At 40.3% G+C, this 24,006-nt stretch overlaps 3 protein-coding genes across 4 annotated transcripts; all 3 read right to left on the bottom strand.

Moving 5' to 3' along the window:
• Window positions 1-213: 213 nt before the first annotated feature.
• cenpt (centromere protein T) lies at window positions 214-7,018 on the bottom strand. The gene is made up of 13 exons (XM_038735551.1): window positions 6,702-7,018; window positions 6,270-6,390; window positions 6,045-6,189; window positions 5,475-5,568; window positions 5,111-5,247; window positions 4,845-4,899; window positions 4,544-4,680; window positions 3,193-4,116; window positions 2,409-2,711; window positions 2,194-2,293; window positions 1,933-2,100; window positions 1,695-1,799; window positions 214-831 (listed from the first exon to the last, which is right to left on the bottom strand). Exons 1-13 carry the CDS (start codon window positions 6,785-6,787, stop codon window positions 702-704), a joined length of 2,505 nt encoding a protein of 834 aa, XP_038591479.1. The 5' UTR covers window positions 6,788-7,018; the 3' UTR covers window positions 214-701.
• Window positions 7,019-8,870: 1,852 nt separating this feature from the next.
• Window positions 8,871-11,173, bottom strand: ndufa4b (NDUFA4 mitochondrial complex associated b). The gene is made up of 4 exons (XM_038735730.1): window positions 10,965-11,173; window positions 9,677-9,765; window positions 9,423-9,483; window positions 8,871-9,208 (listed from the first exon to the last, which is right to left on the bottom strand). Exons 1-4 carry the CDS (start codon window positions 11,013-11,015, stop codon window positions 9,152-9,154), a joined length of 258 nt encoding a protein of 85 aa, XP_038591658.1. The 5' UTR covers window positions 11,016-11,173; the 3' UTR covers window positions 8,871-9,151.
• A 1,290-nt stretch (window positions 11,174-12,463) lies between these two features.
• Window positions 12,464-21,669, bottom strand: LOC119915931 (protein FAM117A-like). Of its 2 annotated transcripts, none has more exons than XM_038735729.1 (8): window positions 20,959-21,669; window positions 20,253-20,398; window positions 19,429-19,524; window positions 18,992-19,108; window positions 18,294-18,422; window positions 17,974-18,163; window positions 15,633-15,708; window positions 12,464-14,374 (listed from the first exon to the last, which is right to left on the bottom strand). In XM_038735729.1, the coding sequence occupies exons 1-8, from the start codon at window positions 21,080-21,082 to the stop codon at window positions 14,089-14,091; spliced, it is 1,164 nt and encodes a 387-aa protein (XP_038591657.1). In that variant the 5' UTR covers window positions 21,083-21,669; the 3' UTR covers window positions 12,464-14,088. The 2 variants fall into 2 exon arrangements, with proteins under 2 accessions (XP_038591657.1, XP_038591656.1); XM_038735728.1 differs by having other exon boundaries at window positions 15,633-15,804; window positions 20,959-21,667.
• Window positions 21,670-24,006: the final 2,337 nt, after the last annotated feature.

Raw genomic sequence — 24,006 nt, 5'->3', positions numbered from 1 at the left:
ATTCTGCAAATGCACAATTTAAATGCTTCCAGTTCCTTTCCTACAACTGTACAGCACGGTGGCTTGTAAGCCTAAATATAATGAATCAAGGTAACAAAAAAACAATAGAGCGGCATCCATCCCGTGGTTTGACTTTACCTCCACTTATTTCTGGGTCAGTCAGCAGAGGAACTAGTCGAGTTAAAAAGGTGTCAATTCATCAATTGATGCCGATTACAGGACAGAATATAAAACAGAAAACTTTAATTTAAGATTTGTTGATTTTTAGAAGTCTGAAAACCTTCCTTTGTTTCAAACTGTCATAAAATATATGCATAAAATCATAAATGAAGACATTTGACACTCGTGTAATCTTAAGCAATAATGACAGACCTCTGTTGTCAACTAGCACAACACTTGCATTTCGTACAGATGTGTAATCACACTCGACTCAACACAGTATAGTAATACAGAAAAAAAAGCTACAGACATCCCATAAAAATAAAAAATAAATGTTAAAAACTGTCTTGGTCTTTTACCAAGTCTTGGTAAAAGATATGTTAACAAATATTTACACTTTACAGAAATCTTTTTTATTTCTGATTAACAAGATTAAATAGAGGTATCGCTTGTCCAAATCAAATGCAGTGTAATTAAAATGTGCAGAAGTCCAAGAGATGAAACCAGACAAAACAAACATAGCTGTATATGAAAATAAACATTCATCTCCGCTTTTTAGGGATTACAACATTTCCACTGGTTGCTATGGGGATCAGGAGCTTGCGCTGGTCCATTCGAAGATATTTTTCAATAAGCACTTCCACCGGCACCTTGTCATTCACATAACCCTGCCTGCAGAGTGCAAAAACACACCACGAGTTAACTGTAAGAGAACTAATGCAATATGTCAGGCATTTTTATGTCAACTGTTTTTTAAGATGTTTGCTTTCATAGACGAATGAAGGATATTTCAGAACTGAAAGTTTCCTTCCTTATGCTTACTGCTCACAGCCAACTGTCCTTTTCTTCAGACTGAACACAGAGCTCAAGCTTGCCTTGTAGAGGTCAGTATAGTCCTAGTGTGGCAGTGTTTTTTTGCCGGTTCTGCAATATTTCTCTCTTCATACTATGTGTATGAGCATTACAGCCATCTCTAGAATTCTTGCTGAGCTATGCCTAATGTCTCGGGTCTGTGTTAGGAATGTAAGCGAAACCTAATATGATTGCTGCACTTGTGGTTTTAAAGTGCTGAACAGCATTTTACTTTGTTAAAGCTTCTCTAATCGATATTTTACATTAACAATGGGTTAAATGCCTGTGTGTAATGTTAAAGAGGTTGCTTGTAGGTTTGACACCACAAACACGACTACAAATGAGTGCCAATGTGGCCCTGTGTCTGCACACAAATGGTTTGTGTATTCACATTCGTCATGACAACTACATGACTGATAATATGTCAGTGTTGTGTTTATACTATAGCTTCTTGAACCGAGTTGATTCATTTTATCAAAACCCTAAATAGCAAGCTGCAACTTAAAGTCCAGTTTGAAGAAAATAATGTGACTGAAAGTGCTGCCACAATTATATTTTAAAATGTCACATGCATCAAGTCATACTACCATTCATGTTATTTCAATGATCCAAGACATGGCTAACAATCAGTTTGAGACAAAAAGTCATTAATACTGTTCAAAAATTGCACCTAGCACACCTACCTTTTCAGCAGAAGTTCAGCGTCTTCAACCTCTATGGTTTTTCTCTTTGCGTGAACAGCATACGTCTCCAAGTCGTCCGCCAGCCGCTCGAAGAATTTATCCATTCTGTTAAAGACAGTGATTTACAATGAAGCAAGTGTATACAGGTAATAAAATCCATGATGTCTTCACCATATTGTAGTGCATAGGCAACCCAACAGTCTACAAACTCAAAATATCCACAGTCATAGTTACTTACGTTTCTTTTAGGACAGGGTACACATCTGCAGAGACCTTCGTTTTGGCAAAGTGCTTGAACACGCCCATCAGGTAGCTCTTAGGAAGGCCGCCTTCGTTTTTAGCTGGCCCGGACCTCCTCTTTCTCACCTGCTTAGGTTTAGTTGCAGGCAAACCTTCACTTGTACTACTGGTGATGTATTAGATATTAGAAGAACATGTCAGTAACATAAAAAATGATCAGTAAAATAGATAATAGACTAGATGTTTCAGTGTAACATGCCTGGCTTGAGTGTTCCTAAAGACAGAAGGTGAAGCCTGAGGATCAGAGTGAAAAATCTTCATTTTCTCTCTGACAAATGCCGGCGTCTTGCTGGGGATGTCTGAAGATTTTAGAAAACAAAAAATGTGTATTATTCTTATTCTCATTATTAAAACACACACACACACACACACACACACACACACACACACACACACAAAGAATGAAAGACTGACCGTCACCATCTTCATCATCCTCCCACTCTTCCTCCTGTTCAGCAGGGTCGTCAGCAGCAGCTTCTTCAGGTGAGTTGTCACTCATGTGCCCACTGTATTCAATATCAGGCATCCCCTGAAGGGAGTTCTTTTTGTTAGCATCAGGCTCGGCCTCTGTGTAAGACGCATCTGTCTGTATTTGAGTTGGGGACTCAGCCGAGTCAGGGACCCCAACAGGAGGCAGGCCGCTCTCATAGCTTCCCATTGCCAGGCTGCTGTGTAAACCAATAGCACTGTGTGCTTTGGACCTGCCATCAGACCACCCTACATGCAAACAACACTTAGATGTTATACCTGTTTTCAGGGAAATATTTTTAACCTGTGATTATCATTCAGTCCAACCTATTTATTAACAAACCAGAAAGATAGGCAAGGTATCATAAACCTCAAAAATATAGGTGATAAAAATCAATATTTAAAGAACTTCTGATTCTTTATGTCCTGCACATTATGGCATATAGTCATTGTCATTTAACGGTCTGCTGACAATAAAAACATAGCCATACTAGTAGTGAAATTATTAGTGAATTAATCAGTCAATCATACATTTCAGTCAATCAACAGAAATGTAATTGCCAACAATTTCAATAATTGATTCATTGTCTAAGTTGTTTTAAAGCCAAAATGCCAAACATTCTCTGGCTCCAGCTTTTAAGGGTTTTCTTTGGGTTCTGTTTGACAGATCTATCAATAATATAAAGAATTGTCAGTTATAGCCAGAGACTATATTTTTTGACGTCTTTACCTGCGTCTGTAACCGGCACAATGAGCCCCCCCTCAGAGCAATGAGTCCTTCGAGTGATGCGTTCCAGGTCACGTTGCAGCTGTTCTGATTTCTGATCAGTATCTTCCTCCACTGGCTCCCCGTCATGCTCTTCTTCAGATTGAGAATTGGCTTCATCCTCTTGATCACTTTGATATTCTTCAACGTCCTCCTCTTCCTCAGACAAAGACTTGGCTGCAACATCCTCCTTAGACTGAGAATCAACAGCAGCTGCTTCTTCTTCGGTTTGAGAGTCTGGTGCAACCTCCTCCTCCTCAGACGTAGACTTGCCTGCAACATCCTCTTCAGGCTGGGAATCAACTCCACCTTCTTCTTCTTCTTCGGTTTGAGAATCTGTGGCAATCTCCTCTTCCTCAGACTGAGAGCTGGCTGCAGCATCCTCTTCAGTTTGAGCTTCCACTTGGTTCTCCTCTTCCTCAGACTTGGCTGTATCATCCCTTACACTAGTCTGAGATTCATCTGTACCTTTATCTTCCTCAGATTTTGACATGGCCGCAGCATCTTCAGGTTGAACATCAGCTGCGTTCACATCTTCCTCCGACTGATAAAAACCTTCTTCATTCTGAGGTTCTGCCTCTTCTTCAGTCGGAAATAAATACATTGATTTCCCTTTCCCTGGCTCCGCTCCCATCTGCTCCTCCTGCTCCTCCTGCTCCATCTCTCTGATCTGTCTCTGAAGCTGAGATGCCATCACTGTGGGTTTGTCTTGAGTTGCAACAATGGAAAAGTTGGACATGGCATCAGCATGAGCGTAGAGAGCTGTGTTACAGTGGACAATGTCAGTCGTGATATCAGGTTCACTGAGTTTACTTAGGCCCAAAGTGAAGCCCTCAGAGTAGGCGGTCTCACTGAGGCCCCGCTCTGCCAGCACAAAGCTGCTCACTCCTGAAAACCATGAATGGGAAAAAAGAGCATTAGCAATGACACTGAGGACAGCAGCTGCAAATAACTAATATATTTTCATACATACAACTCTATTTGAATCAGAACCCAGTTTATTGCCAAGTAGGTTTACACATACAAGGAATTTGCTTTGGCATTTTGGTGCAAAGCAATAAACATAGTAAGTAGATAATATAAAGAAAGATAAAGCAAGTATTGCAAGTCAAGAAGAATAACAGACTGAGTCAGGTGTTTAGACTACCATTATGTGTAATGGGGAGGCAAGTAAAAACACATTTGCATTTTTCATTATTTCTGACACTTTACAGTTTAAATTGTTATAAACGTAACAAATAAATGAATAATCAGTGATCGCATCGACTTGTTATACATACGATCAAAAATGGAACAACTTAATCATCATAATCACCTCCCATCTGCCTTTTATCAACAGCGGCTCCAAATTCTTCCTCTGTGATTTTTCGACGTTTAGAAATTCTTCTCTGCAGGCCATTTCTCTCAGTCTGAACATCCACAAAGGGTGTTTTTAAACTCAGAGAGGTGGAACTGCAAAACAGATTGGACATGCCCTGTAGTTATCTATCCACTCATGATCGAAAAGAGAGTTAACTTAATAAGATCACTCCCTGGAAAAATCAGACAATGCCTGATCAGAATCAACCTCAGTTAAAAGAAAAACTAAACAACTGTAGTTTTTTAATGCAATTTACCTTGACAAAGAAAGTGATGTAAGGTCACTTGTTGATTCATTTTCCTCTTCAACATCTGTAAGGACAAGCAGCTAGTCAATAAAACATACATGATAACTGTTCACTGATACAGTTAACATGTTTCTACACCATCCTCCTGTTCTTGTAGCAGGAGTATACTGGGAACACTCCGATCCTGCTGTAAATATATCAATTTACAATAATAAACATCCATAGGACCTTTAAAAAAATCCCACTGAAGCCTATCAATAGGGGTTTTAACTTACCATTTCCATCTTTGAGACGCTTTTCAAAAGCTGTTACATTAAGGCTCCGACGTGGTCTTTTTCTGCTCAGTCCCTTTACAGTACTAGCTGCGGTGCCAATCGTTATATCAGGCAAGTCCAACCCTGACAGCTCAATGCTGAAAGTCAAGCACATATAATCCTGTTATACACACAATGTAATTTAACAAACTGCATACAGTCAATATTGTTGGAGAGACTGCAAGTCAGGGTGGACAGTCAGATATGGCCCAGCAATGATATAAAAGTGTATTCCTAACTAACATTAGTGTATTTATTTAAAGTACTGCTGGATGGACAACTTAAATGTCAGCAACATGGAATTCCTGTTTCACACACAGCTCACCTAGGACGCTTGCTGGTAATGCCGGAGCTGGCTGAAGATGGCTGTGGTTCTTCTGATGCAGCTTCCTCGTGAACCACAGGGGACCTCACAGGCTCTGAATCGCATGACAGATGACATGGTGAAAAGAATGACAACCAGCAGCAATATGATGTGTGAATAAACGCCGGCCCTTGCGCATACCTGTCCGTACGGCTGGGCGATATAGCCAAAAATGTTGTCATGATAAAAAATTTCATACCTATTGATAATTAGCACGATAAATGTCAAATCAATATTAATTTCAAGTTTAAAGGCTGATTTTAACTCCTGAGCGAAAATTTAAGAAACCAGATGGTTAATTGTGTGGTGGAACTTTTTGTAAGGTAAGAATGTGACCTGTAACATTTGATGTCAAACCCTTTTCCTCAACAAAATAAATATCTAAAAATTTAAAATTAAGTGCTAATTTGTTCAGGATTCAAATTAATTAAATCAAACATTTATTGACGATATATTGAACATATTTGTTATATTGTAAGAGGAAAATTACATTGCGATGAGTATCATTATAGTTTTATTGCCCAGCCCTACCTGTCCGCATGATGTTCATGAGTATGTGCCTCGGTGTGTCTCCATCATCAAACGGCAGTGAGCCTGGGGTAGGCATGTTTATCTTTCTGAGCACAACTGAGGCAGTTCTCCTTTTAGTATTGGGCAGGGACTTCCTGGTTAAATTCTGGAAAGAAGGTAGATAGGTACATTTTTGGAGACTCAAACATGTCCTTAATCAGCATTAACATTGCCGGTCTTCCTTACCTCATGTAGTTTATGTTTCAGGCTGCGCCTCAGGATGTCCTTTGGGGTTTTGGGCCCAGCATCTTTCTTGCTGAGTCTACTGCTGCGCCTGGTCGCGCTGGTGCTTGGTGCATTGGAGGCACTTAAGACAAAACAGCTCATAATTAGTTAAAAACTGGATACAAAGTCATTGAGACTAACATCAAGATTGTTATGGTAACCTGGCACCTCCTGTGTCAGGTGTAAATTTATACACTTTTTAGAGTGGAACATTTTGTTTTTTCCGTCTACTTTTACACGGTTAAATTAAAACTCAGTTTTCCGTTCAATACAAGCAACATGTTTAACGTTACTGGGCCCAGAGGATGCCAATAATTTGACTAACTTAGCTAATGTTAGTTAGTTATTTCACAGGAAACAAACTGAACAAAGTTTAAGATGCTGTTGAAGTACCTGCGGGTGATGGGAGTCCTGGGTGTGTCGGTGCTGAGAATATGTTTCAGCAGGACTCGAGCAGACAAGTCCTCCGTTGGATCCATTTAGAAAATGAGCTTAGCTAGTCAGCTGGTTAGCTAACGTCAACGTTAGTTACAAACGTTTGAGAATGGTAAACAGTTAACCGTGTTAAACTACGGCGATTCTGTGGAGTCCAACAAATGGAGCTGAACTGAGGACAGTGTCATTCATTACATGTTTTATCTAATTAAACATTACCTACCCTCTGGTGACTGTCTAATTTTGTTTTCAACGGATTCATTCCTCACACGTCCCGCGTTATTTTTAAGTGAAACCTCGCGAGAAGACAGTTTGCTTCTTCTTCTTTTGTAGTTAAATGGCGGTTTACCACCAACTAGAGCGATATCGCCGCCAACTGAACAAACTAGACAGAACACGGAGTTATGTGTTAAATATATTTTAAATGTTAGGCTACTTGCTGAGTTTTATGAAAACATTATTTTAGATCCGTTTGTTCTCAGGCATGCGCAAAATCCTTACATGATTGATTGATTGATTGATGGTGATTTTGTGATGCTCCCGGTATATTTTGAAAGCAAAGACTTTTCCCTTAACATTTTGCATATGTGGTTATAAAACTTACACAAGTAATAAGTCAAACAAACATTTTTTCCATGTCTTGTCCACTCAAAGGATAATGTCCCACAGGGTATTTTCCATTTGTGTAACAGTACACTCTGTTGGTCAAAATAAGGAATAACAGCTACAAGAGGAAATTGTTACAATTTGACATGTAGAGGTGGAGGGTCTCCAACGTTTTTCATGAAGACAAAAGAAGTAAAAATAAAAAGGTTTGGACAGCCTAAACGTTTTTCATCAGGGTTATAAATTTATATATAAAATGTAAACATTTATCCTAAAGAACACTTCATCCTGACATCCTTGTCATGTCCTTGTATAATGAAGGTGTCCCTGATCAAGATTTTTACTAATGTGGCCCATTTTTAAAAATAAAATTCACAATCACAATCACATCTTCTGACCTGCTGTGGTGTCTCTGACTTGGATTAGCGGTCTACCGATATGGGTTTTTCAATAGCCCATTTATAGGCCTAATGCCGATATCAAAAAAAAGAAGTGTCATATTATTCCATCATTCCGTGTAGAAAACAATCTAATATACATGGTTATCTTAGCCCGTAATGTGTTGCTTTAGATGGAATTTTTATTAATTAACAAAACAGAAAAATATATTAGGTATCGGCTGACGCAGATAATGTCAAAATGGCAGATATCGGCTGGATTAATCAGTCCATCCCTAGCATGGAGTACAATAATCTCATGAAATCAAAGCAGCTGCAGTTCTCAGTATTTGCTTTCCACCATGGATGTATCCGCAGACTGCAAAACCTCAAGACACGACAGGAAGTAACTTGAATTTCCCTGAGCAGATCTTGATAGAGCAAACGTTTGCTTGACAACATTGTTTTACACTTTGGTTTTTAATTGTTTACTGATTCACTACCTTTCATTGTTCTCCGTAATTTCTCAAACAGGATTTTTTTATATCAGTCTTTCTGAAACGCTAAAATGTTTTTGTGGGATTTTCTGTTTTCTTAGATGTTTACTACTACACTGGCTAATAAAATTTGAACATAATTTGCATCAGTTAAAGATAACACTCATTTTATCTGCGTTCAACACTTACAGCTCCAATGAGACTTTGACAACACTGTTGTGGAATATGTTTAATGTTAAATGTAATGTAAATTCTTGTAAAACAGTAGATCCATTGATAACCTTGTGTTTACACCAAGCTGGCCCATATTCAACAGCCTCCAAAACAATTTTATTACCATAAAAACTACTTAATTTAGAATTAGGTTGAAAGATTTAGATCTTCAAGTTGGTTTCTTTCAAGATTTAGATTACAGTAACGGACCAGCAGACATCCAATCGGGGTGTTTGAGTAAATTTTGCTTAGAATATTAGGCTACATCACAGTGGAACATCAAATGACATCTCTCATGCCACTTGGTCTTTTAATAATAGTCTCATAATAGCATTTCACCAGAGAGTTACGAATATAAACTTGGTAAAGAAAGTTTATATGTGTTTTTGTCTTTTGTCAAAGCTACTGTGGAAAACAGACATACAAGTAAGACGTATGTGTTTAAAATTAGTTTAATAATTTACAACAAAGTCAAAAATAAATTCATCAATTAGTAAGCAGTAAAACAAGTGGTTGCCTGTTTTATTCATACAGTCATTGATAGGTGAATGATCACTTTGCCCCTCCACACTAGAAATGAACTGACTGAACATGTGCACAATGAGCAATTCAACCTTCATTCAGCGTCATGGGTTTGTTTTGTATTTGGCAAGAAGTGCACAGACTCCTCACACTGATACCAATGTCAGAGACGGAGGTGCAAAGATGCAGTGACTTAGAAATCAGGCCTGTCCTTCTTCAGCTTGGAGTAGTCCATGTTAACTTTGAAAAGCTGGAAACGCACACACACACACACACACACACACACACTCACTATCAGTATAACAAAGGCAATATGGACTTTGATTCAAGATAACAGAAAACATATGGCTTGTCCTCAGTGGATAACCAAGCAGCCATTTAATGGAATATGAACAATGACAGAACATAATCAACAAGCATCAGAACTGTAGTTATTTGTGCAAAATGTACATAAAGGCTCATACCTTGTACTGTTGGTTGACCTCCATCTTGTTCCAGGGCTCGGGGTTGTTTTTGCGATCCCATCTGGGGACAAAGAAGAAAAATGTGACGTTATCAGCATTTTTCTCAAAGCTTCATACTTAAACACTGAGGTTTCATAAACATTTACAGTATATTCTGATGAAAAAAAGAAATCTGAGGGATTAGATCTACAAGAAATCTTCATAGTAGCTTATGTCTTTCCGTTGACACTTCCTCTGATGTGATGGAGACTTACGAGACATCAGGGTTTTTCAGAGCCAGCCGAGCTAAGTACGTGATGCTCATGGTTGCCCCGCCACCGATGAAGACGAAGAGGGGGATGAGCTAGTGGGCAAAGAACAAGATAAATGCATCACAGTGCAGGTTTCATACCAATTATGACAGAGATTCCCAACAACAAAGCCTTCATTAATCTTTATTCCAGTGGCACTTAATCAACTGGCTTCAGACCCCTTAAAACTAAGGACTTTAACTGTGACCCCCTTGTGTCCATTTGCATGTGTTAAAACAAAGAGTGACCCCCCCAATATATTTAAATCAATTTAGGTAAAATAATCTAGTCATTCACAAGAAAAAGAAGATTTGAGTGGCCTAATTAGGATATTTCTATAATAATCTTGGGGACCCGACCCCAAGGTTGGGAACCACTGTTTTATTCCATTCCAGCAGCAAAATTTGCTGCTTATATATCTTCTATATGAAATAATCATATAGGCTATACCGTATCAGCCCCCCACCCCCTACACACACAATAATGGATCATTTCACAGAAGTGTCTTACCTAAAGGAAAGCTTACACTGTTTATAGGTGACAAAACCATTTCTATTAATAGAGGCAGCCGTAAAGCTAAGCGTGTCACTCGGTCGCCCTTGGATATTTGACTCTTCATTGTTGAGTCATGACAGGACGTGCCGCAGCGACCTACACACATGGCTGTGCTCATGAAATAGGCCTACACCTCTTACCGGTAAAAAGCCATTTGTTCCCCCGTTCACAATCGACATTTCACCCTTACAATTTTGATTCCTGTATTAATTTGTATTATGTCGCCAGCTATCCTTCCTCATCGGAGCAGCTGCTCAAGAAACATGTAGCCTGTCACGAGGGCGGGAGAGCAAAAATAGGCTATAAACCTAAACAGGAATAAGGATAATAATGGGAATAAAGTATTGTTCAAAGGGAAGACTGGGGAGATAAATATGAACTATAATGTGGATTTATTTGTGAGAAATTGCCTTTTTCGTCCATTTCAACCGAAATTTGTGTCAAGGAATTTACATTTCCGCAGTCATGGCCCTATAATAGATGAATCTGCCGCATATGCTACTGTAAAAGAACCTAGCTTTAATTGAGGAAAGCTGCATTAAAAGGCTGAATAATATAGCGTAATAGGTGACAACACATCAGATCATAAGAACAGTGCGATAACGGCCGCGCGCTTAACCACACTGCGTCCTCCCAGCGCGTTCAATGTCACCGGGTCGTTTACGTGTTATTTAAATAAATAGTGTTCAGGACTTACAGCCGGGTGGCTCCTGAGCTGTTTGGCGACGACCCCAAGCATGGACGACATGGTGGACGCTGCTCCCGCTGACGGAGTCAGTTAAAGCGAATATATCTGCGGGCAAGTGATGCGCGCTCCTCTGAAGACGATCTCGTGCCGTTTCCCACAGGCCTGAACGTACAGTGAAGTGTACACCACCTCCTCTACTGGCAGCCAATCCCACAATGCAACGACAACAGCTGGATAAACCAGTAGGCTACCCTGCTGGATTGTATGTGTGAGCGCAGGTCTAAAAGGAAACTCCTGACTGAGGCTTTTTCAGGGCTCATCTCAGCCATGTTCAAGAACCAGAAAAGAAAAGTATTCTGTATTTTTAATAGCCTATGTAGTAAAAGACCATTTAGCTCATTTAAACCTTCAAGAAACAAGCGCATAAAAACACTGCACTGACTCTTGATTCAAAGCTGCAATCTAAAATTTGCGAAAACAGTCTGGCCACTCTCACTACATCGACCACTTAGCGGTTCGGGAGCTTTACATCATACCACATGGTCTTCATCAGCACATAGTTTGCAAAGTTGTCATGTAGGTGTTCAAATTATTAGGGCTTTCTTCTGAGCACTTTTTTGGCCCCATGTTTGGCTTAAAAGCTTTATTCCACTCAAGACTTTTGATTTAAAATTAAAATAAGTCTCCTTAATAAAATGGACATTTCTCATTCCAAGAACATGTTGCGATTGAAAGCTCCAGAACAGCTACTAAATGCACCTTGGATCGTTTCCAAGTCGAGAATGAACCTCAATCTAAAATGTCCTTCAGATACATACATCTTTTTACAAGCGAGGCATTTCAGCTCCATCACAGCAAACTTGATTCATCTTCACTGTGAATAATCTGACCTACAAGAGGAAATGAACTCTTAATACGTGTAAATTGTTGCAATGGCACCATTTAAAATGCTGAAAACAGTCGCATTCCTAAATGGCAAACTCTTGTTAATGTAAAAATGCTGAAAGGAAACAGTTCACTAGGGCTGCATCTCTTACAGTTTTCCATGGTCTGCTGATTATTTTCTTGATCAATTGATAATTTATAAAATGCAAGAAAATTGTGAAAAATATCCAATACAATTTTAAGAGCTCAAGGTGGCACATTAAAATAGATTGTCTGACCAGCAATCCCATTTCTAAAAGATACTCAGTGTACTAACATGTAACAAAAAAAAGCAAATCATAACATTTGAGAATCCGCAAGCATTTGAGTACCTTTTCCTATGCAAAAATGCCAAAAAATAAATTAAAAAAAAAAAAATCGATCAAAATAGTTCCAGCAGTAATTGCTGGCACCTTGAAAGTCAACTTAGAAAAGACAGAATGTAGGTGATGTCCTGAATTTCAGAGTTTAACAAAGCAAACATGCACACCTGTGACAGTGTGGGGAGGAAATGTAATCTGGTGTACGTTTCCATCTCTGCAGACATTGAGTTAAGACTACTTCAATAAATCAGAAAGACGACATGTTTTCAATCATATTTATGTGGACATAACACAGAACCTGAGATAACACACAGCACGTCCACACATAAAACATCGAAAGTGAGGCTTACTTGGGAAAGACAATATTTCAAGCCATCAGTATTTCACCAGGACAGGTGCTAGTGGGACTAGGAGCAGTAAGTCAAAACCATCACACTAGTTAGCTTTCGACCCATGTGCACACACATTAACAAAAATTCTGTCAAAGAAAATAAACCCAGGACTAACGTATGGAAGAAACGTCTCCTCCTTATAAAACCCTCTCCTGGAAGTGCATAAGAAAATCCACCCGATACAGTATCTCATGTAACACCTGCCTCAAATTATAATGATGGCACAAAACTAAAAGGAACAGGTTTTTTCTTTAGCTTATGTTGCAGGTAATTGGAAAAAAGAATGTAGAAAATACACATTACTACTCTTAAAGTACAAAAAGTGAATATAAAAATAAGAATTGCGACTCAAAAGTAGCAGTTCAATTTGTGCAAACATGTCTACCAGAAATAAAACTATTTGAACATCACCATGTCAGCTTGGCAAGAGAAAAAGAAAATCTTTAGAGAAACATTAAGGATGACAAATCTACACCACTAAAACTGGTTAGGTAGTCAAACTAGGCTGTGAAACCTCAACAAACTATAAACATACCATCAAGCACACGTTGAGAACGTCAAGGAATAAAAGGTTTGTATCCATGCGTGCACAAGGGTTTTTTTTTTAAAGTAAACAAAATGACAACAATATCTGTACAACATTTAAAGCAGGAATGCATAAGCTGAAGCCTTTAGGTATTGATGCTACCCAAGCCCAACAACTCGATAATTCCCTTCAGTCTACAATAATGAATGTGATTGTGATTTCATTGTGTTGAGTTTTTTTTTTTTCAAATTAGGTAAATAAAAATAAAAAGGAGTACCCCAACTGATTTGTCGTGCTATGTACACCAGCAAACAGGTGCAAGGTCAAGTTAGGTAAAACATTGCAGGTGAATTGCAGATAAATATCTTTGAATACTTAAAAACAAACAATCAACCTTATCCAAGAAGGGTTTCATTTTGAACAAAAGATTACACATACACACACACACACACACACACACACACACACCAGAGGTTTAAAAAACAGGATCAACAAATAATAAGTGTATGTCATGGCTTCTTTGGGGAAACAGAAAATATGTGCAGCGAGTGAGGTGGGGGGGCGTCAGTCAGTCAACAAATCACATCTCAGATAGAGTTAAGAGTAGAATAAGTGAGATGTCCTGCCTTAAGGCTGACCCATCTCACACTCATGTTTGGCCAAATATATATCTTTGGATTAAGAAATGACAGAACTAAAGAAGGCCTTAACTTAGAAATGTTACACTGCCTGGAAACCCAAAACAAGGAGCTCATAAAGCTTACCCATTGTATCGCGTACAGGTTTCATTCTTTTTTTTTTTCTTTTCAATATTATTATTTGTCAACATAAAGATCATTTTAACCCTGTATAGAAAAGGAATGGTCCTTTTCTAAAATAAAGCAACATCAACAAATCTGTCCCAGACCACTGAAATATCTGCATCCTGCATAATCATTTTCAACAGAAAAAGACCTGCGCAGCTGTGATCAGAAAGCGAGGCCCTCCTCTGAGCTTTCTCCCACGACGGTGGCGGGAGGATCCGGAGGAGCAGCCCGGTTGCCAGAGGACGTTGCCTGGCAGGAGCTAGTTCCCTGGCTTGAGCAACCGCCTGCCGGAGAGATGGCGAGGCTGCGGAACAGCAGGTCCATGGAAGGGAGCAGAGGCTTGAGGAGGCTGACGGGGCAGAAGGCTGAGCCCCCATAGGGGGTGAAGTTTACCTTGTTGGGGTCTGGGCAGGAGGAGATGAGGGCTGGCTTGAGTTGGTGTAGAGTGCTACAGAACGAGAGGAGAGAGAAACTAATGACAAAACTTATACCTGTCAAAGTGAGAGTGTTAGAAATGAGGTTTGGTTAAATGGAAAAGTCACTCTCACAACAGGCCAGGCTTAATTCTACTCAAGACATCACATTATGCTTATTACAGTCCTTCAACAGCCACAGATGCAGGATGTTTCCATTTTTGTGCCAGAGCTTCAGATTTAATGATTGCTGTCAGGATGTAAAGAGAGTTTCGACAATAAAAATGCTTCTGAAACAAACTGTCCCAGCTTTTAAGGACATAACCAAGGCAGTAGTGTTGTGTAGGTGGGGGGCAAGACTTTGGGGAGGGTACACACTCCTTTGATTTCCTCTGGTTCTGTAACTTTAGGTCTGAGCTTTTTTCAGACGTTTAACTTTGCTGACGAAATTTACAGAGGATGTTTTAAATGGCTAAACTTGCTAGCACACTGATGACAGTAAATGTCCAGTCATGTCTAGATATAGTTTACATCACGGGGAAATACTTGTTGTAAATTCTGTCATTGTACAATGACGCTGAAATCACCAATAGAGGGCGCGTACACACAGTTCAGTTCAACTGGCCTAGAACAGTTACATTAGTTTATTAGTTATTTGTCTGTGTAGAGGTAAGAAAAACATCAGAATACAAATACACCATGTAACTCGCCCAGTTACCCAGAACCACCATTTTGTCCACATCAAAGTCTGTTTACAGGCAGCCGGGGGTGCAGCTGCATGTGGGGGAGGGGGGGAAAGTAGTATAAAGCCTTTAGTGGCTTCAGAGGAAGCTGGGTGAAGTCTTAGAGAGTGTCTCAAGTGACGGCTGAGTCTGAAGACAACCGGTTCATAGAAACAAAAAAAAAAATCTGGGGGTGTGGAGTTAGAATGAAGTGCGCTTGCCAGACCTCTGTAGCCCGCTCCTCATCTCTGCTTGAGGCTAGCGGCCCGAGGCTAGCTTCTAATAGCATAAAACACCTGAATCTCTGAACTGTCAGTTGTGAAGTTCTGGGCGTTTTGGGTAATGTAGGTGTCAAGTTGCCAAGAAGAAGAAATTAAATTTAAAAAGGCAATTTCTGGTTCTGTTGCATTATTTTATTTAATGAAACCATCCACCCTGAGCACGACAATATATCGATGAAGTACTCTTGAGAGCCCCCCCATGAGCCGGTGACTACTGTTGGCGTGGCTCGGGAGTAAATGTATGAGAGAAAGCTGCCAATTCCCGTTTGAAACGCAGAACAAAAACGTACCTGGCTTCCTCCCAGACCCGGACCTTCTCGCAGCCCTCTGGAGGTTCTCTCTGGAAGCAGCAACTTTTGTTGGGCCCTGGGGAGGACGAAGTCAGGAGAGGGAGGGAGAGGTCAGTCTCATTCTGGGTGGAAAACGGAGACAGGAGGCAGATCTCTGCACCGTCTATCAAAGCTGAAAACAGGAGGAGGGAAAACAAAAATCAATCAATATAGTAGAGAAGCAAAACTCTTTCAACCTGCACATGGGAGGAGAAGTTTGCCTTCAGGGCTTTGTAGCAGAAAGAGTATAAACTTCTCTCATGTGCTTTCAATATTAATGGTTCTCAATTTATGAAATTAATTAGCTATGGTCATCTCAACCCATGAAAACAAAATCAAATTTACTATTAATATGGCAAACTGGAGTTTCTGAGCATTGAAATAATAAATTCTGTTACAAATATCATGGATCTTTCAATTTTGTTTTCCATTAATTTATAAGCAAAAATGGACAAAGTGATAAATGCTTACAAATGTAGAAATGTACTAGAGTCAATATTTAAATGTTGAAAGTATGCAGGTGTAAAGTATTTTAGATTGTTCCACTTACTAAGCAACAAAAGTGCTCCTCTTTTGTTAAGCAAGTGTGACGGCAGTCAGTGTATCACAAGATAAGGAACATGTAATCCCTTATGAGTTTAGCAGCCTGTCCAGTTAGACTACCATCAACATAAACTATATTGTATGTAGATAATTGTTTGCACCACAATCAGAAGTTAGTACATGAATGCACCACTTAAGAGTTTGTAACTTACAGTTTTTTTTATTGAATATTGTGCGTGAAAAGTGGAGGGTGAAGCGTGCACCGGAAAAGACTTCACTACTCAAGTACTCGTCTCCATGGGGGACCAGTACCAAACAAAACTTAACAAAAACATGATGGTAAATGTCTGGGGGATGATTCACTGCAGAGACTGATAAAGCATCTGCTATTATTGCACCAATAGAGTAGGTGGCAATGTAAAAATTGACAATGTACTACTGGCATGCAAGGTCTCTTTGTAGAAAATATACCTCAGAAATTGTTTCTTATTCTAGCTAATTATGTATCTTAATTAAAGTGAGCTGTATAACAGGAAAACACTTTAAAGTCTGTAATTCCTAGTAAGTATGGCTTTAAACACATTTAAAAAACAGGACAAGCCACCTGAAGACAAACCAACCTGTGCCTGAATATTCAGTATGCTACTATAACCAGTATTTATTTATAAACTCCTGTTTAGTTGCGATAGTCTCACGATGTTCAGCATTTACCCAAACCCCTGTGTGAAATGTTGAGTATGTTTTAGTGTGTGTGTCTGGGAAAGTTGCCTGTGAGACTGTGCATGCAAGCGATTTTCTGATTTTAGGTCGTGTCGGAGAGGCTGCAACAGGTGTGAATGACACAGCAGTTTACTTTTCCGGTTGTTTTCTGATAATTCTCTATTTTAATACTAACATAATTAATTATTAACAATATAAATAATATTGCATGACTTAAACCAGCAAGAAATTTCAGTGTTTCCCACAGAATGACAGTGTAGCTGTGGTGCACGACTAGCAGCTGTACCAGACAACCCAGCTGTAAATATTTCTAAAATTACCTAGGCTTCATACATGGTTACTATTAACTTTTTTGACAGTGGGTCTCTCACATTGACAGCGTTGTGTTAAGAACAGATAGACTAAATTATCAGAGTTAACTTGAATGCATTAGTTTTACAAAAAGTTGTGGAGTGGTGTTCATGATTCAGGAATCTTGTCTGTGTGCAAAAGCAACAATCCTTCCTCCAGCGCATGATCATGTTTTGATTCAGACTGTGCACGAATAGTCTGAATCAGGTCTGTTGTCAGCCGCTTTAACGCAGATATCCCACAATAAACTCAGAAAGCATATCCACCAGTATACCACATTCTGTCATTCATATAGGCTACTAAAGCAACGTTTATGTAACGTTAACACAACACCGGCATACCGACTGTGGCTTTTCACACATACAACACTTTAGGGCTCGTTCCCTTTCATACAGCGCTGCGAGCCAGCATATACCTGCAATAATCCTGGAGAATAGGGCAGGATGAAAGCGGCTAATGTGTTTGTGAGAGAGAGAGCGCAAGGGATGGGAGGGGCTGAGCAAATCTATTTGCTGCATACAGCTCTACAGTGAAATACCATTTTACCCATTTTAAATAGTAAAAAAGAAATCAAAAATCAATATGTGGGGGTCAGCGTTGATAGTGTGGCGGGCCCAAAAACGCATCAATGTATGGGAAATACTGAATTTGGATGTAGTGAATTGACACATTATGCGTAGAAACTAACCATGGTGCAGATCCAGAGGTGCATCTTCAGAGTTGGGAGGGGAGGTGGAGATGTAGGAAGGAGGGGAGCTGGGTGAGGAGGGTGAAGACGAAGACGAGGACAGGGGTGTGGTGGCGGAGTCACTCTGAGATCCACTGCTGCAGCTCTGCGGAGGGACTGGAGCCCGGTGGCCGTCCGGAACCTCAAGGAGCTGGCAAGGTGGGAAATGAAAGTGTAATTTATTGTCAGCCACCATCATTTTAAAAGTAATCTTCTTTTCTTTACAATTAAACCAACTCATCCATCTATTCTCATTGTGTGGAGGAGCGGGTGACAGTTACCCTGTGCTGAGGAAGTGGCGGCTGGCAGATGAACATGCCTTCTAGCTCCTGGTTGAGGCCCTCCACACTGCACCGCAGTCGAGGGACCAGTGTCGACAGGGGAGCAAGGGGGATGGGAATTGGCTGAGTCTAAGAACACGGAAAACAAGTTGAATGGAAGTTAGGCTGCATTACGGTTGATAAGCAACTTCAAGCAGATAAAGCACTTGTTTGTTGGTCAGTTTGTCATGTTTCCTGTAATTGTGTGCTATATCAAAAAGATGATTACTGTCTGTCTTATACTAAATTTGAAACACGCTAGAGTTAAAAATTTATTTTAACTTCTTAAAATCTTATAAAAATACTTTCAGGTACAAATCAGGTCTTTCTGGTTGGTCACGTCACTGCCGATTCAGCCCAGTGGAGTGTGGCACCACACAACAAGAAAGTGCAGACCAGCTGTGCTCAAAAGCAGAACTACGTATTTCGTTCTGAAAAGCAGAAGCGACGTGATGCAGTAGTCTTCCTGTTGCTTCATTGCTTTAGTTCATTCACTTCCTGCTATGAGCTGCACAGTTTAGGTCACTGTGAGAAATGCAATCAGTGACTCTTCTCTGAAATCAGTGAGATTTTACATCTGTTGTCTTTATAAGCTTGTACGCATGTATCAAGTAAGTAGTGCAGTGTGTGGTATGTGTGTGGTGATGCTGCTAGGGTACCTGAGTAGTTCCCAGGCTACAGCACCCCTGAGGATAGCCACGCTGGCGGTCTTTGTCATGTCCCCCTGAGACTGCAGGTTTGGCACGCTGCTGCAGCTGTTGTTTTAGTTTAGCAATCTGCAATGAACAGAGGTTATTGTCAGTCGATCAGCTTGCGCTCACAAAAACACACAGAGGAAGTCCTTTAACCTTTCATGTCACACACTTTACAACCCTTTAGAGACAATCTGATTATGTGATGCTTGAGATGAAAGCTACGATGAGGAGGGGTGAAAACTGTCAGAAAGGGAAGTTTCTTTGCAGATGAGCTCATTTGGTCTCCTGTTGCTCAATGCTGTCAAAATAATTGAGTTTGAACTCTTTTATACAAACCCATCCAGTTTAGCAAGCCTGGCTGTTACAGACACACATGTTGAGCAACAATGGCAGGGGTTCACCTCTCGCAGATGCTCAGCGCTGCCCCATGACGCTGATCGTTTGTGGCTGCTGCTACTTCTCCTGCTCTGGGGTTTATCGGACCACGAGTCTGGAGTCTGGGGAGGGAAAGCCACCATAAGAACCAACACTCTGCAAATAAGATCACACATCACTGATAAATAAGCGCATATACCAAAATTATATTTCAGCCTTTTGATTGTGTTCAAACATAAGACCTGAAACTGCTGCGTTCAAGTGACGCATTACATCAGGACTTCACACATATTTGACCAAAAAGTTGCACTTAGCACAGCTTTTCACACTCAAAAGGCTGATCTGCTGCCACATCACACCATCCACACCCACAGACTCTCTTCTTCACACTTGAAGAGCGAAAGAGCAGGAGAAACTGAAAAACAAAAGAGAGAGAGAGAAGGGGGAGGGAGGATGTGGGCAACCAAACGGCAGCGGCGAGTGCCTGCACACAGAGCAGAGAGGATGGGTGCAGCCAAAACGGCCTCATCAGCTGACTTCAGGGACTGTTCTCATGGCTGTGGTTCTCACTGTAATAGCTCTGCAAGCAGTGGACACTCCCTCCCTCCCAGTCTTCGAGCAACTTCCTTTTCTGCATAAACTGCAAACTAATCTTCTAACATGAACCAACCCCATATGCTTTACAAAAAAACCCACTAGCACATAGACACAAATAATGATTTAAAAACTCTAAACACAAGACATCTGTGGTAAAGTAATGCATTCCATTAATTTCTTTCTCACGGCTCCGATTCAAATTCGCCGGCACAATCATGTTCACACTTAGGAACATTCCTCATCCGGAGCTGACCTGGGTGGATTTGTCCTTGCGAGACAGGCTGCTCTGGCTCTCTGGTTCTTTCGGCCAGTGTCCCTGCAGGTACGGCCCGATGATGGCGTCAAGAGACATTGTCCGCCTCATGCCAGAGCTCAGCTGGTGTGGTTTGGCCTTTCCAGCTGTCAGACGCAGACAAGTTTTTACTTGACATGCAGCAACAGATTTAAATGATCCTGTTATTTATTACGTCTGCAACATTGCAGAATTGTGACCATGTTGTTATCGCTTTGCGCCCTTATATTAATTCATCATTTTCACCTACATAATCTTTAAATTATAAAGTGCTGAAGTAAACACACATCACATGAATATGTTAAATTAGTCTTAAAAAGTGTGATTTGGTTACAATAGGCAAGCTTTAACCCACTTTGTGTCACCATTAACAACATATGGAGTTGAAATATCTTTGGGCTTAGAGCTGCAATTTCAAGACATCAACTTGATTTCCCCCTACTAGGTCATCTATCTCGAGTTTGAAACTAATAAGTAGTTAATAACTTAGCAAGTGCATTACACTAGCTACTACTTGGCGACGCATAAAGCTGGTGTTAACTCACGGCAGGCTGAATTTAAGTCTTATATTTTCACTTTTTCCTATCATGGCATCATATTTAAGCCTTTACACATTTATCCAGGGACATAACCACATGATACAGTCTGACTGGTGGTGAACTCATACCTGACTTTCCATCCCTTCGGTGTGCTCGAGGCTTGCTGGCCAGCTGATAGGGGATAGTAGCCTTGAGGGGCTGTGGACCCAAAGTAGCTCCCCGGTGCTGTCCAACTCCACTTCGGCCAGACATCTTTTCCAGCAACAAATGTGTGACTACTCGCCTCCTAAACAAGTGAAAATAATAATGGATGTCCTGCCTGGGGGAGATCTGGGGGAGATCTGGGGGCGCTGTGTGGAAGCACTGGCTAAGTTACCAGCTGCAACCCTTCCTCCTCTAGTGATGATGACTACTCAAAAACCGTTACAAAAGTCAGTCTCGGATCTTTTAAACACCATTTCCAAGTAAAAAGAAACTACCAGCGACACTTAGCTCGACAGATGAGACGTTACTAACAGCTTGAGAGCAAGTCTCCGGCGGTGATAATACTCTTTTCTTTTTTTCCCTCTGGCTTGTGTGCGAGTTAGCAGCCTAGCAAGCAAAAGTTTCTTTGTGAGGATGTTGAGATATTTCACCCCGTAGTCGAACAAGGAAGTAGCTCCAGTTTCAAAAAGTCACTTTAACGTCAACTCCTACGTCTTCTGAGGAAACCTTTAGGTGTATTTCACTGTATTTTTGTTTCAGGCAGGAGCGTGCTTTGGTGGCCCCAGAAAGTTGCGAAGTGGTTAGTTTCTTCGCTCCTCAGCGTCCTTGTTTTAACTCCAAACATCTCCTCCACCACGCTGGTGTGGATTTAATTATGTCGGGGGGAGGGCCCGGCTCTGGGCCTCACTTTTTATTGGTTGGCGGAGCCTCTGACTTCAATCCTATTGAACAATCTGCCTTCAATCAGTCAAACCACGGACAATGTGATTTGCTGTCACCGCCCCCATCTCGTATCTCATATTTACTGATTTTCGTCATTAAATTCGTGATGAAAAAAAATGTTTAAGCTTTTTATGTGTGGAAATTGACACTTATACTTTATATATTTAATTTGACATTGAAAATACATTGAGTACTTACGGCCCATGTATTTAAAGGTCCATACCAGTGTTTTGGCTTTTTAACAACAGATCATGACCATTTTGAAAAGTGTGCTGTACAATTTGAGATTTTTTTAAATATATTTACTACTTCTTTTAGTACAGCATGGAACATAACAATGCAGGCTCCTGGAACTTGATTGATTTGTGTAATCCATCCCAGTCAACATCAAGTCCACATTCATTTTTGTTAGTGTAACATTGTCGCTGCATGGCGGTGCAATATAAGAGCAGATTGATTTGAAAAGCTTGAATTGCATTACCTCATACCAATAATGTGATTTGACAAAAATTAATGCAGACTTGATGTTCACTGTAATGAATCACACAACAAAAGTAAGTCTCAAAGACTTCGTTAAATAATAGATTTTCAAACCATAGGAGTGGATACCTAACAATAGGAAAAATATTACCAAATTTCTAAAACAAAATGGTTAGCTGTGATGTAAACTATATATTATCTGTACAACAAAACATCTGGTATGCTCCTCTAACCTTCATTCATTCATTCATTTTTAGGCTAATCATTTCATCATACTACTGACGCCTATCAAATCACCCCAGCTGGGTGTGTGTGCACCATCTGGGTGGACTGTGGAGTGGTTTTGGGTGTTGTGTGTGCCTGTGTGAGGTGAGACAGTGTGCATTGTGGGAGATAAATACCCTGACTCTGTGTAAAAGGGTGTGCCAATTTTGGGACAAGAGAAGGGAGTAAAGATAACGTGGCAAGCACTTTTAGGGGCAGATCCTAGACCAGGGCTAACGCTCCCGGTATCTGCTCACCCAAACAAAACTGGCCTTAAATATGCATTTACTTACACGAGACCTTGGCTCATGCTTAGATAACACACCCGTGTGTCTGGCACACCACAATGAGAGTAAATGTGCTTTATCACAGAAGGGTGAAGTGCTGAACCATGTGTCCAGCAGTCTGCTCATCTATCTAGTGCAACTACACCCAACAATTGCTGTCACTTTAACAAAACAGCCAAAGACAAAGCCAGATAACTAAACCCAACTTTTCACATCCCTCGGTATCCATTCATTTCACAGTCAAGCAATTAATTGGACAGTATGTCGATCTGGAATGTGCCTTGACTATTAATCCATTTCCAACATTTACCAAAGGACCTTCAGCTGCTGTTTGTTTAACTCTGTGTAATTGTCTGTGTAAATGAATGAATGATCCTAACCTATGACCTCACGTAAGTTATTTCAAACTCATTTGAAGACAGACGATGTCATGCTTCACACAGTTAAGCTACAAAGGGGAGACATGAAAACAAAAGGTGACCTAGGCTGCTGCACAGGGGGAAAGAGCGTGTGTTGGGTTTCTTGACCTCTAGTAAAATATATTGCTGTGATGTCAGCTCTTCATTTAGAGCTAATTTTCATTTCATTTCATTTTCATTTCATGTCATTTTTTTGTCTAATTTTCTTCAGTCAGGTTAGCAACTGACACATTTAGCTTCTATGTGGCCAAATGGCAACCAACATACAGGGTTTTTTTCCTATATGTTGAGTCTAAATGTGGAGCCGTAAAAACTCCTGTTCACCAAGGCCTTGGGCTTCAGCTAACTCTGTTATCCCCAGCAAACATTGCTACTATCATTTTATGTTCTTGTGTTATTTGTTTTGTCTGTCTCCTTATGTGTAAACGCATCCTTAAATCTATAAAATGTGAGCTGTTATTATTAGCCTACTAACTGGACAATATGTGCTTGATCAAGAGTCTACAGCCAAACTAACAGCTTTGTAAGGCTAAATGCTAACATCATCATGCTAACATGATCACGACAATGCTAACATGCGGATGTTTAGCAGGTATTGTCTGTACCCTGTTTTCCATCTGAGTTTAATGAGTTAGGATGCTAATGTTTGCTAATTAACACTAAACACAAAGTACAGCTGAGGCTGATGGAAATGTTATGAGTTATGATGGTACTTGAACATAAACCAAAGTACTGAACAAATGTAAAGTGTCAAACTCATAGTGGCGCTACAGGAAAAGTTCTGGGATCATTTAAGTCC

This window comes from Micropterus salmoides, unplaced genomic scaffold (genome assembly GCF_014851395.1).
Source record: "Micropterus salmoides isolate LMB-PRFRI ecotype aquatic unplaced genomic scaffold, ASM1485139v1 Ms_hic_scaffold_21, whole genome shotgun sequence".
Taxonomy (NCBI): domain Eukaryota; kingdom Metazoa; phylum Chordata; class Actinopteri; order Centrarchiformes; family Centrarchidae; genus Micropterus; species Micropterus salmoides.
This window is presented reverse-complemented; position numbering and strand designations above follow the sequence as displayed.

Coding starts and splice junctions, on each gene's coding strand:
- cenpt (XM_038735551.1), bottom strand. CDS start 6,787: ATGGATCCAACGGAGGACTTGTCTGCTCGAGTCCTGCTGAAACATATT. Junction 4,117..4,543: donor TGATAAAAGGCAGATGGGAG/GTGATTATGATG, acceptor CATGGTTTTCAG/GAGTGAGCAGCTTTGTGCTG. Junction 2,294..2,408: donor GGATGATGAAGATGGTGACG/GTCAGTCTTTCA, acceptor TAAAATCTTCAG/ACATCCCCAGCAAGACGCCG.
- ndufa4b (XM_038735730.1), bottom strand. CDS start 11,015: ATGTCGTCCATGCTTGGGGTCGTCGCCAAACAGCTCAGGAGCCACCCG. Junction 9,766..10,964: donor AGCTCAGGAGCCACCCGGCT/GTAAGTCCTGAA, acceptor TTTGCCCACTAG/CTCATCCCCCTCTTCGTCTT. Junction 9,484..9,676: donor CTGAAAAACCCTGATGTCTC/GTAAGTCTCCAT, acceptor CTTTGTCCCCAG/ATGGGATCGCAAAAACAACC.
- LOC119915931 (XM_038735728.1), bottom strand. CDS start 21,082: ATGTCTGGCCGAAGTGGAGTTGGACAGCACCGGGGAGCTACTTTGGGT. Junction 18,164..18,293: donor CGCCACTTCCTCAGCACAGG/GTAACTGTCACC, acceptor CCACCTTGCCAG/CTCCTTGAGGTTCCGGACGG. Junction 14,375..15,632: donor CGGGTCTGGGAGGAAGCCAG/GTACGTTTTTGT, acceptor CTCGTTCTGTAG/CACTCTACACCAACTCAAGC.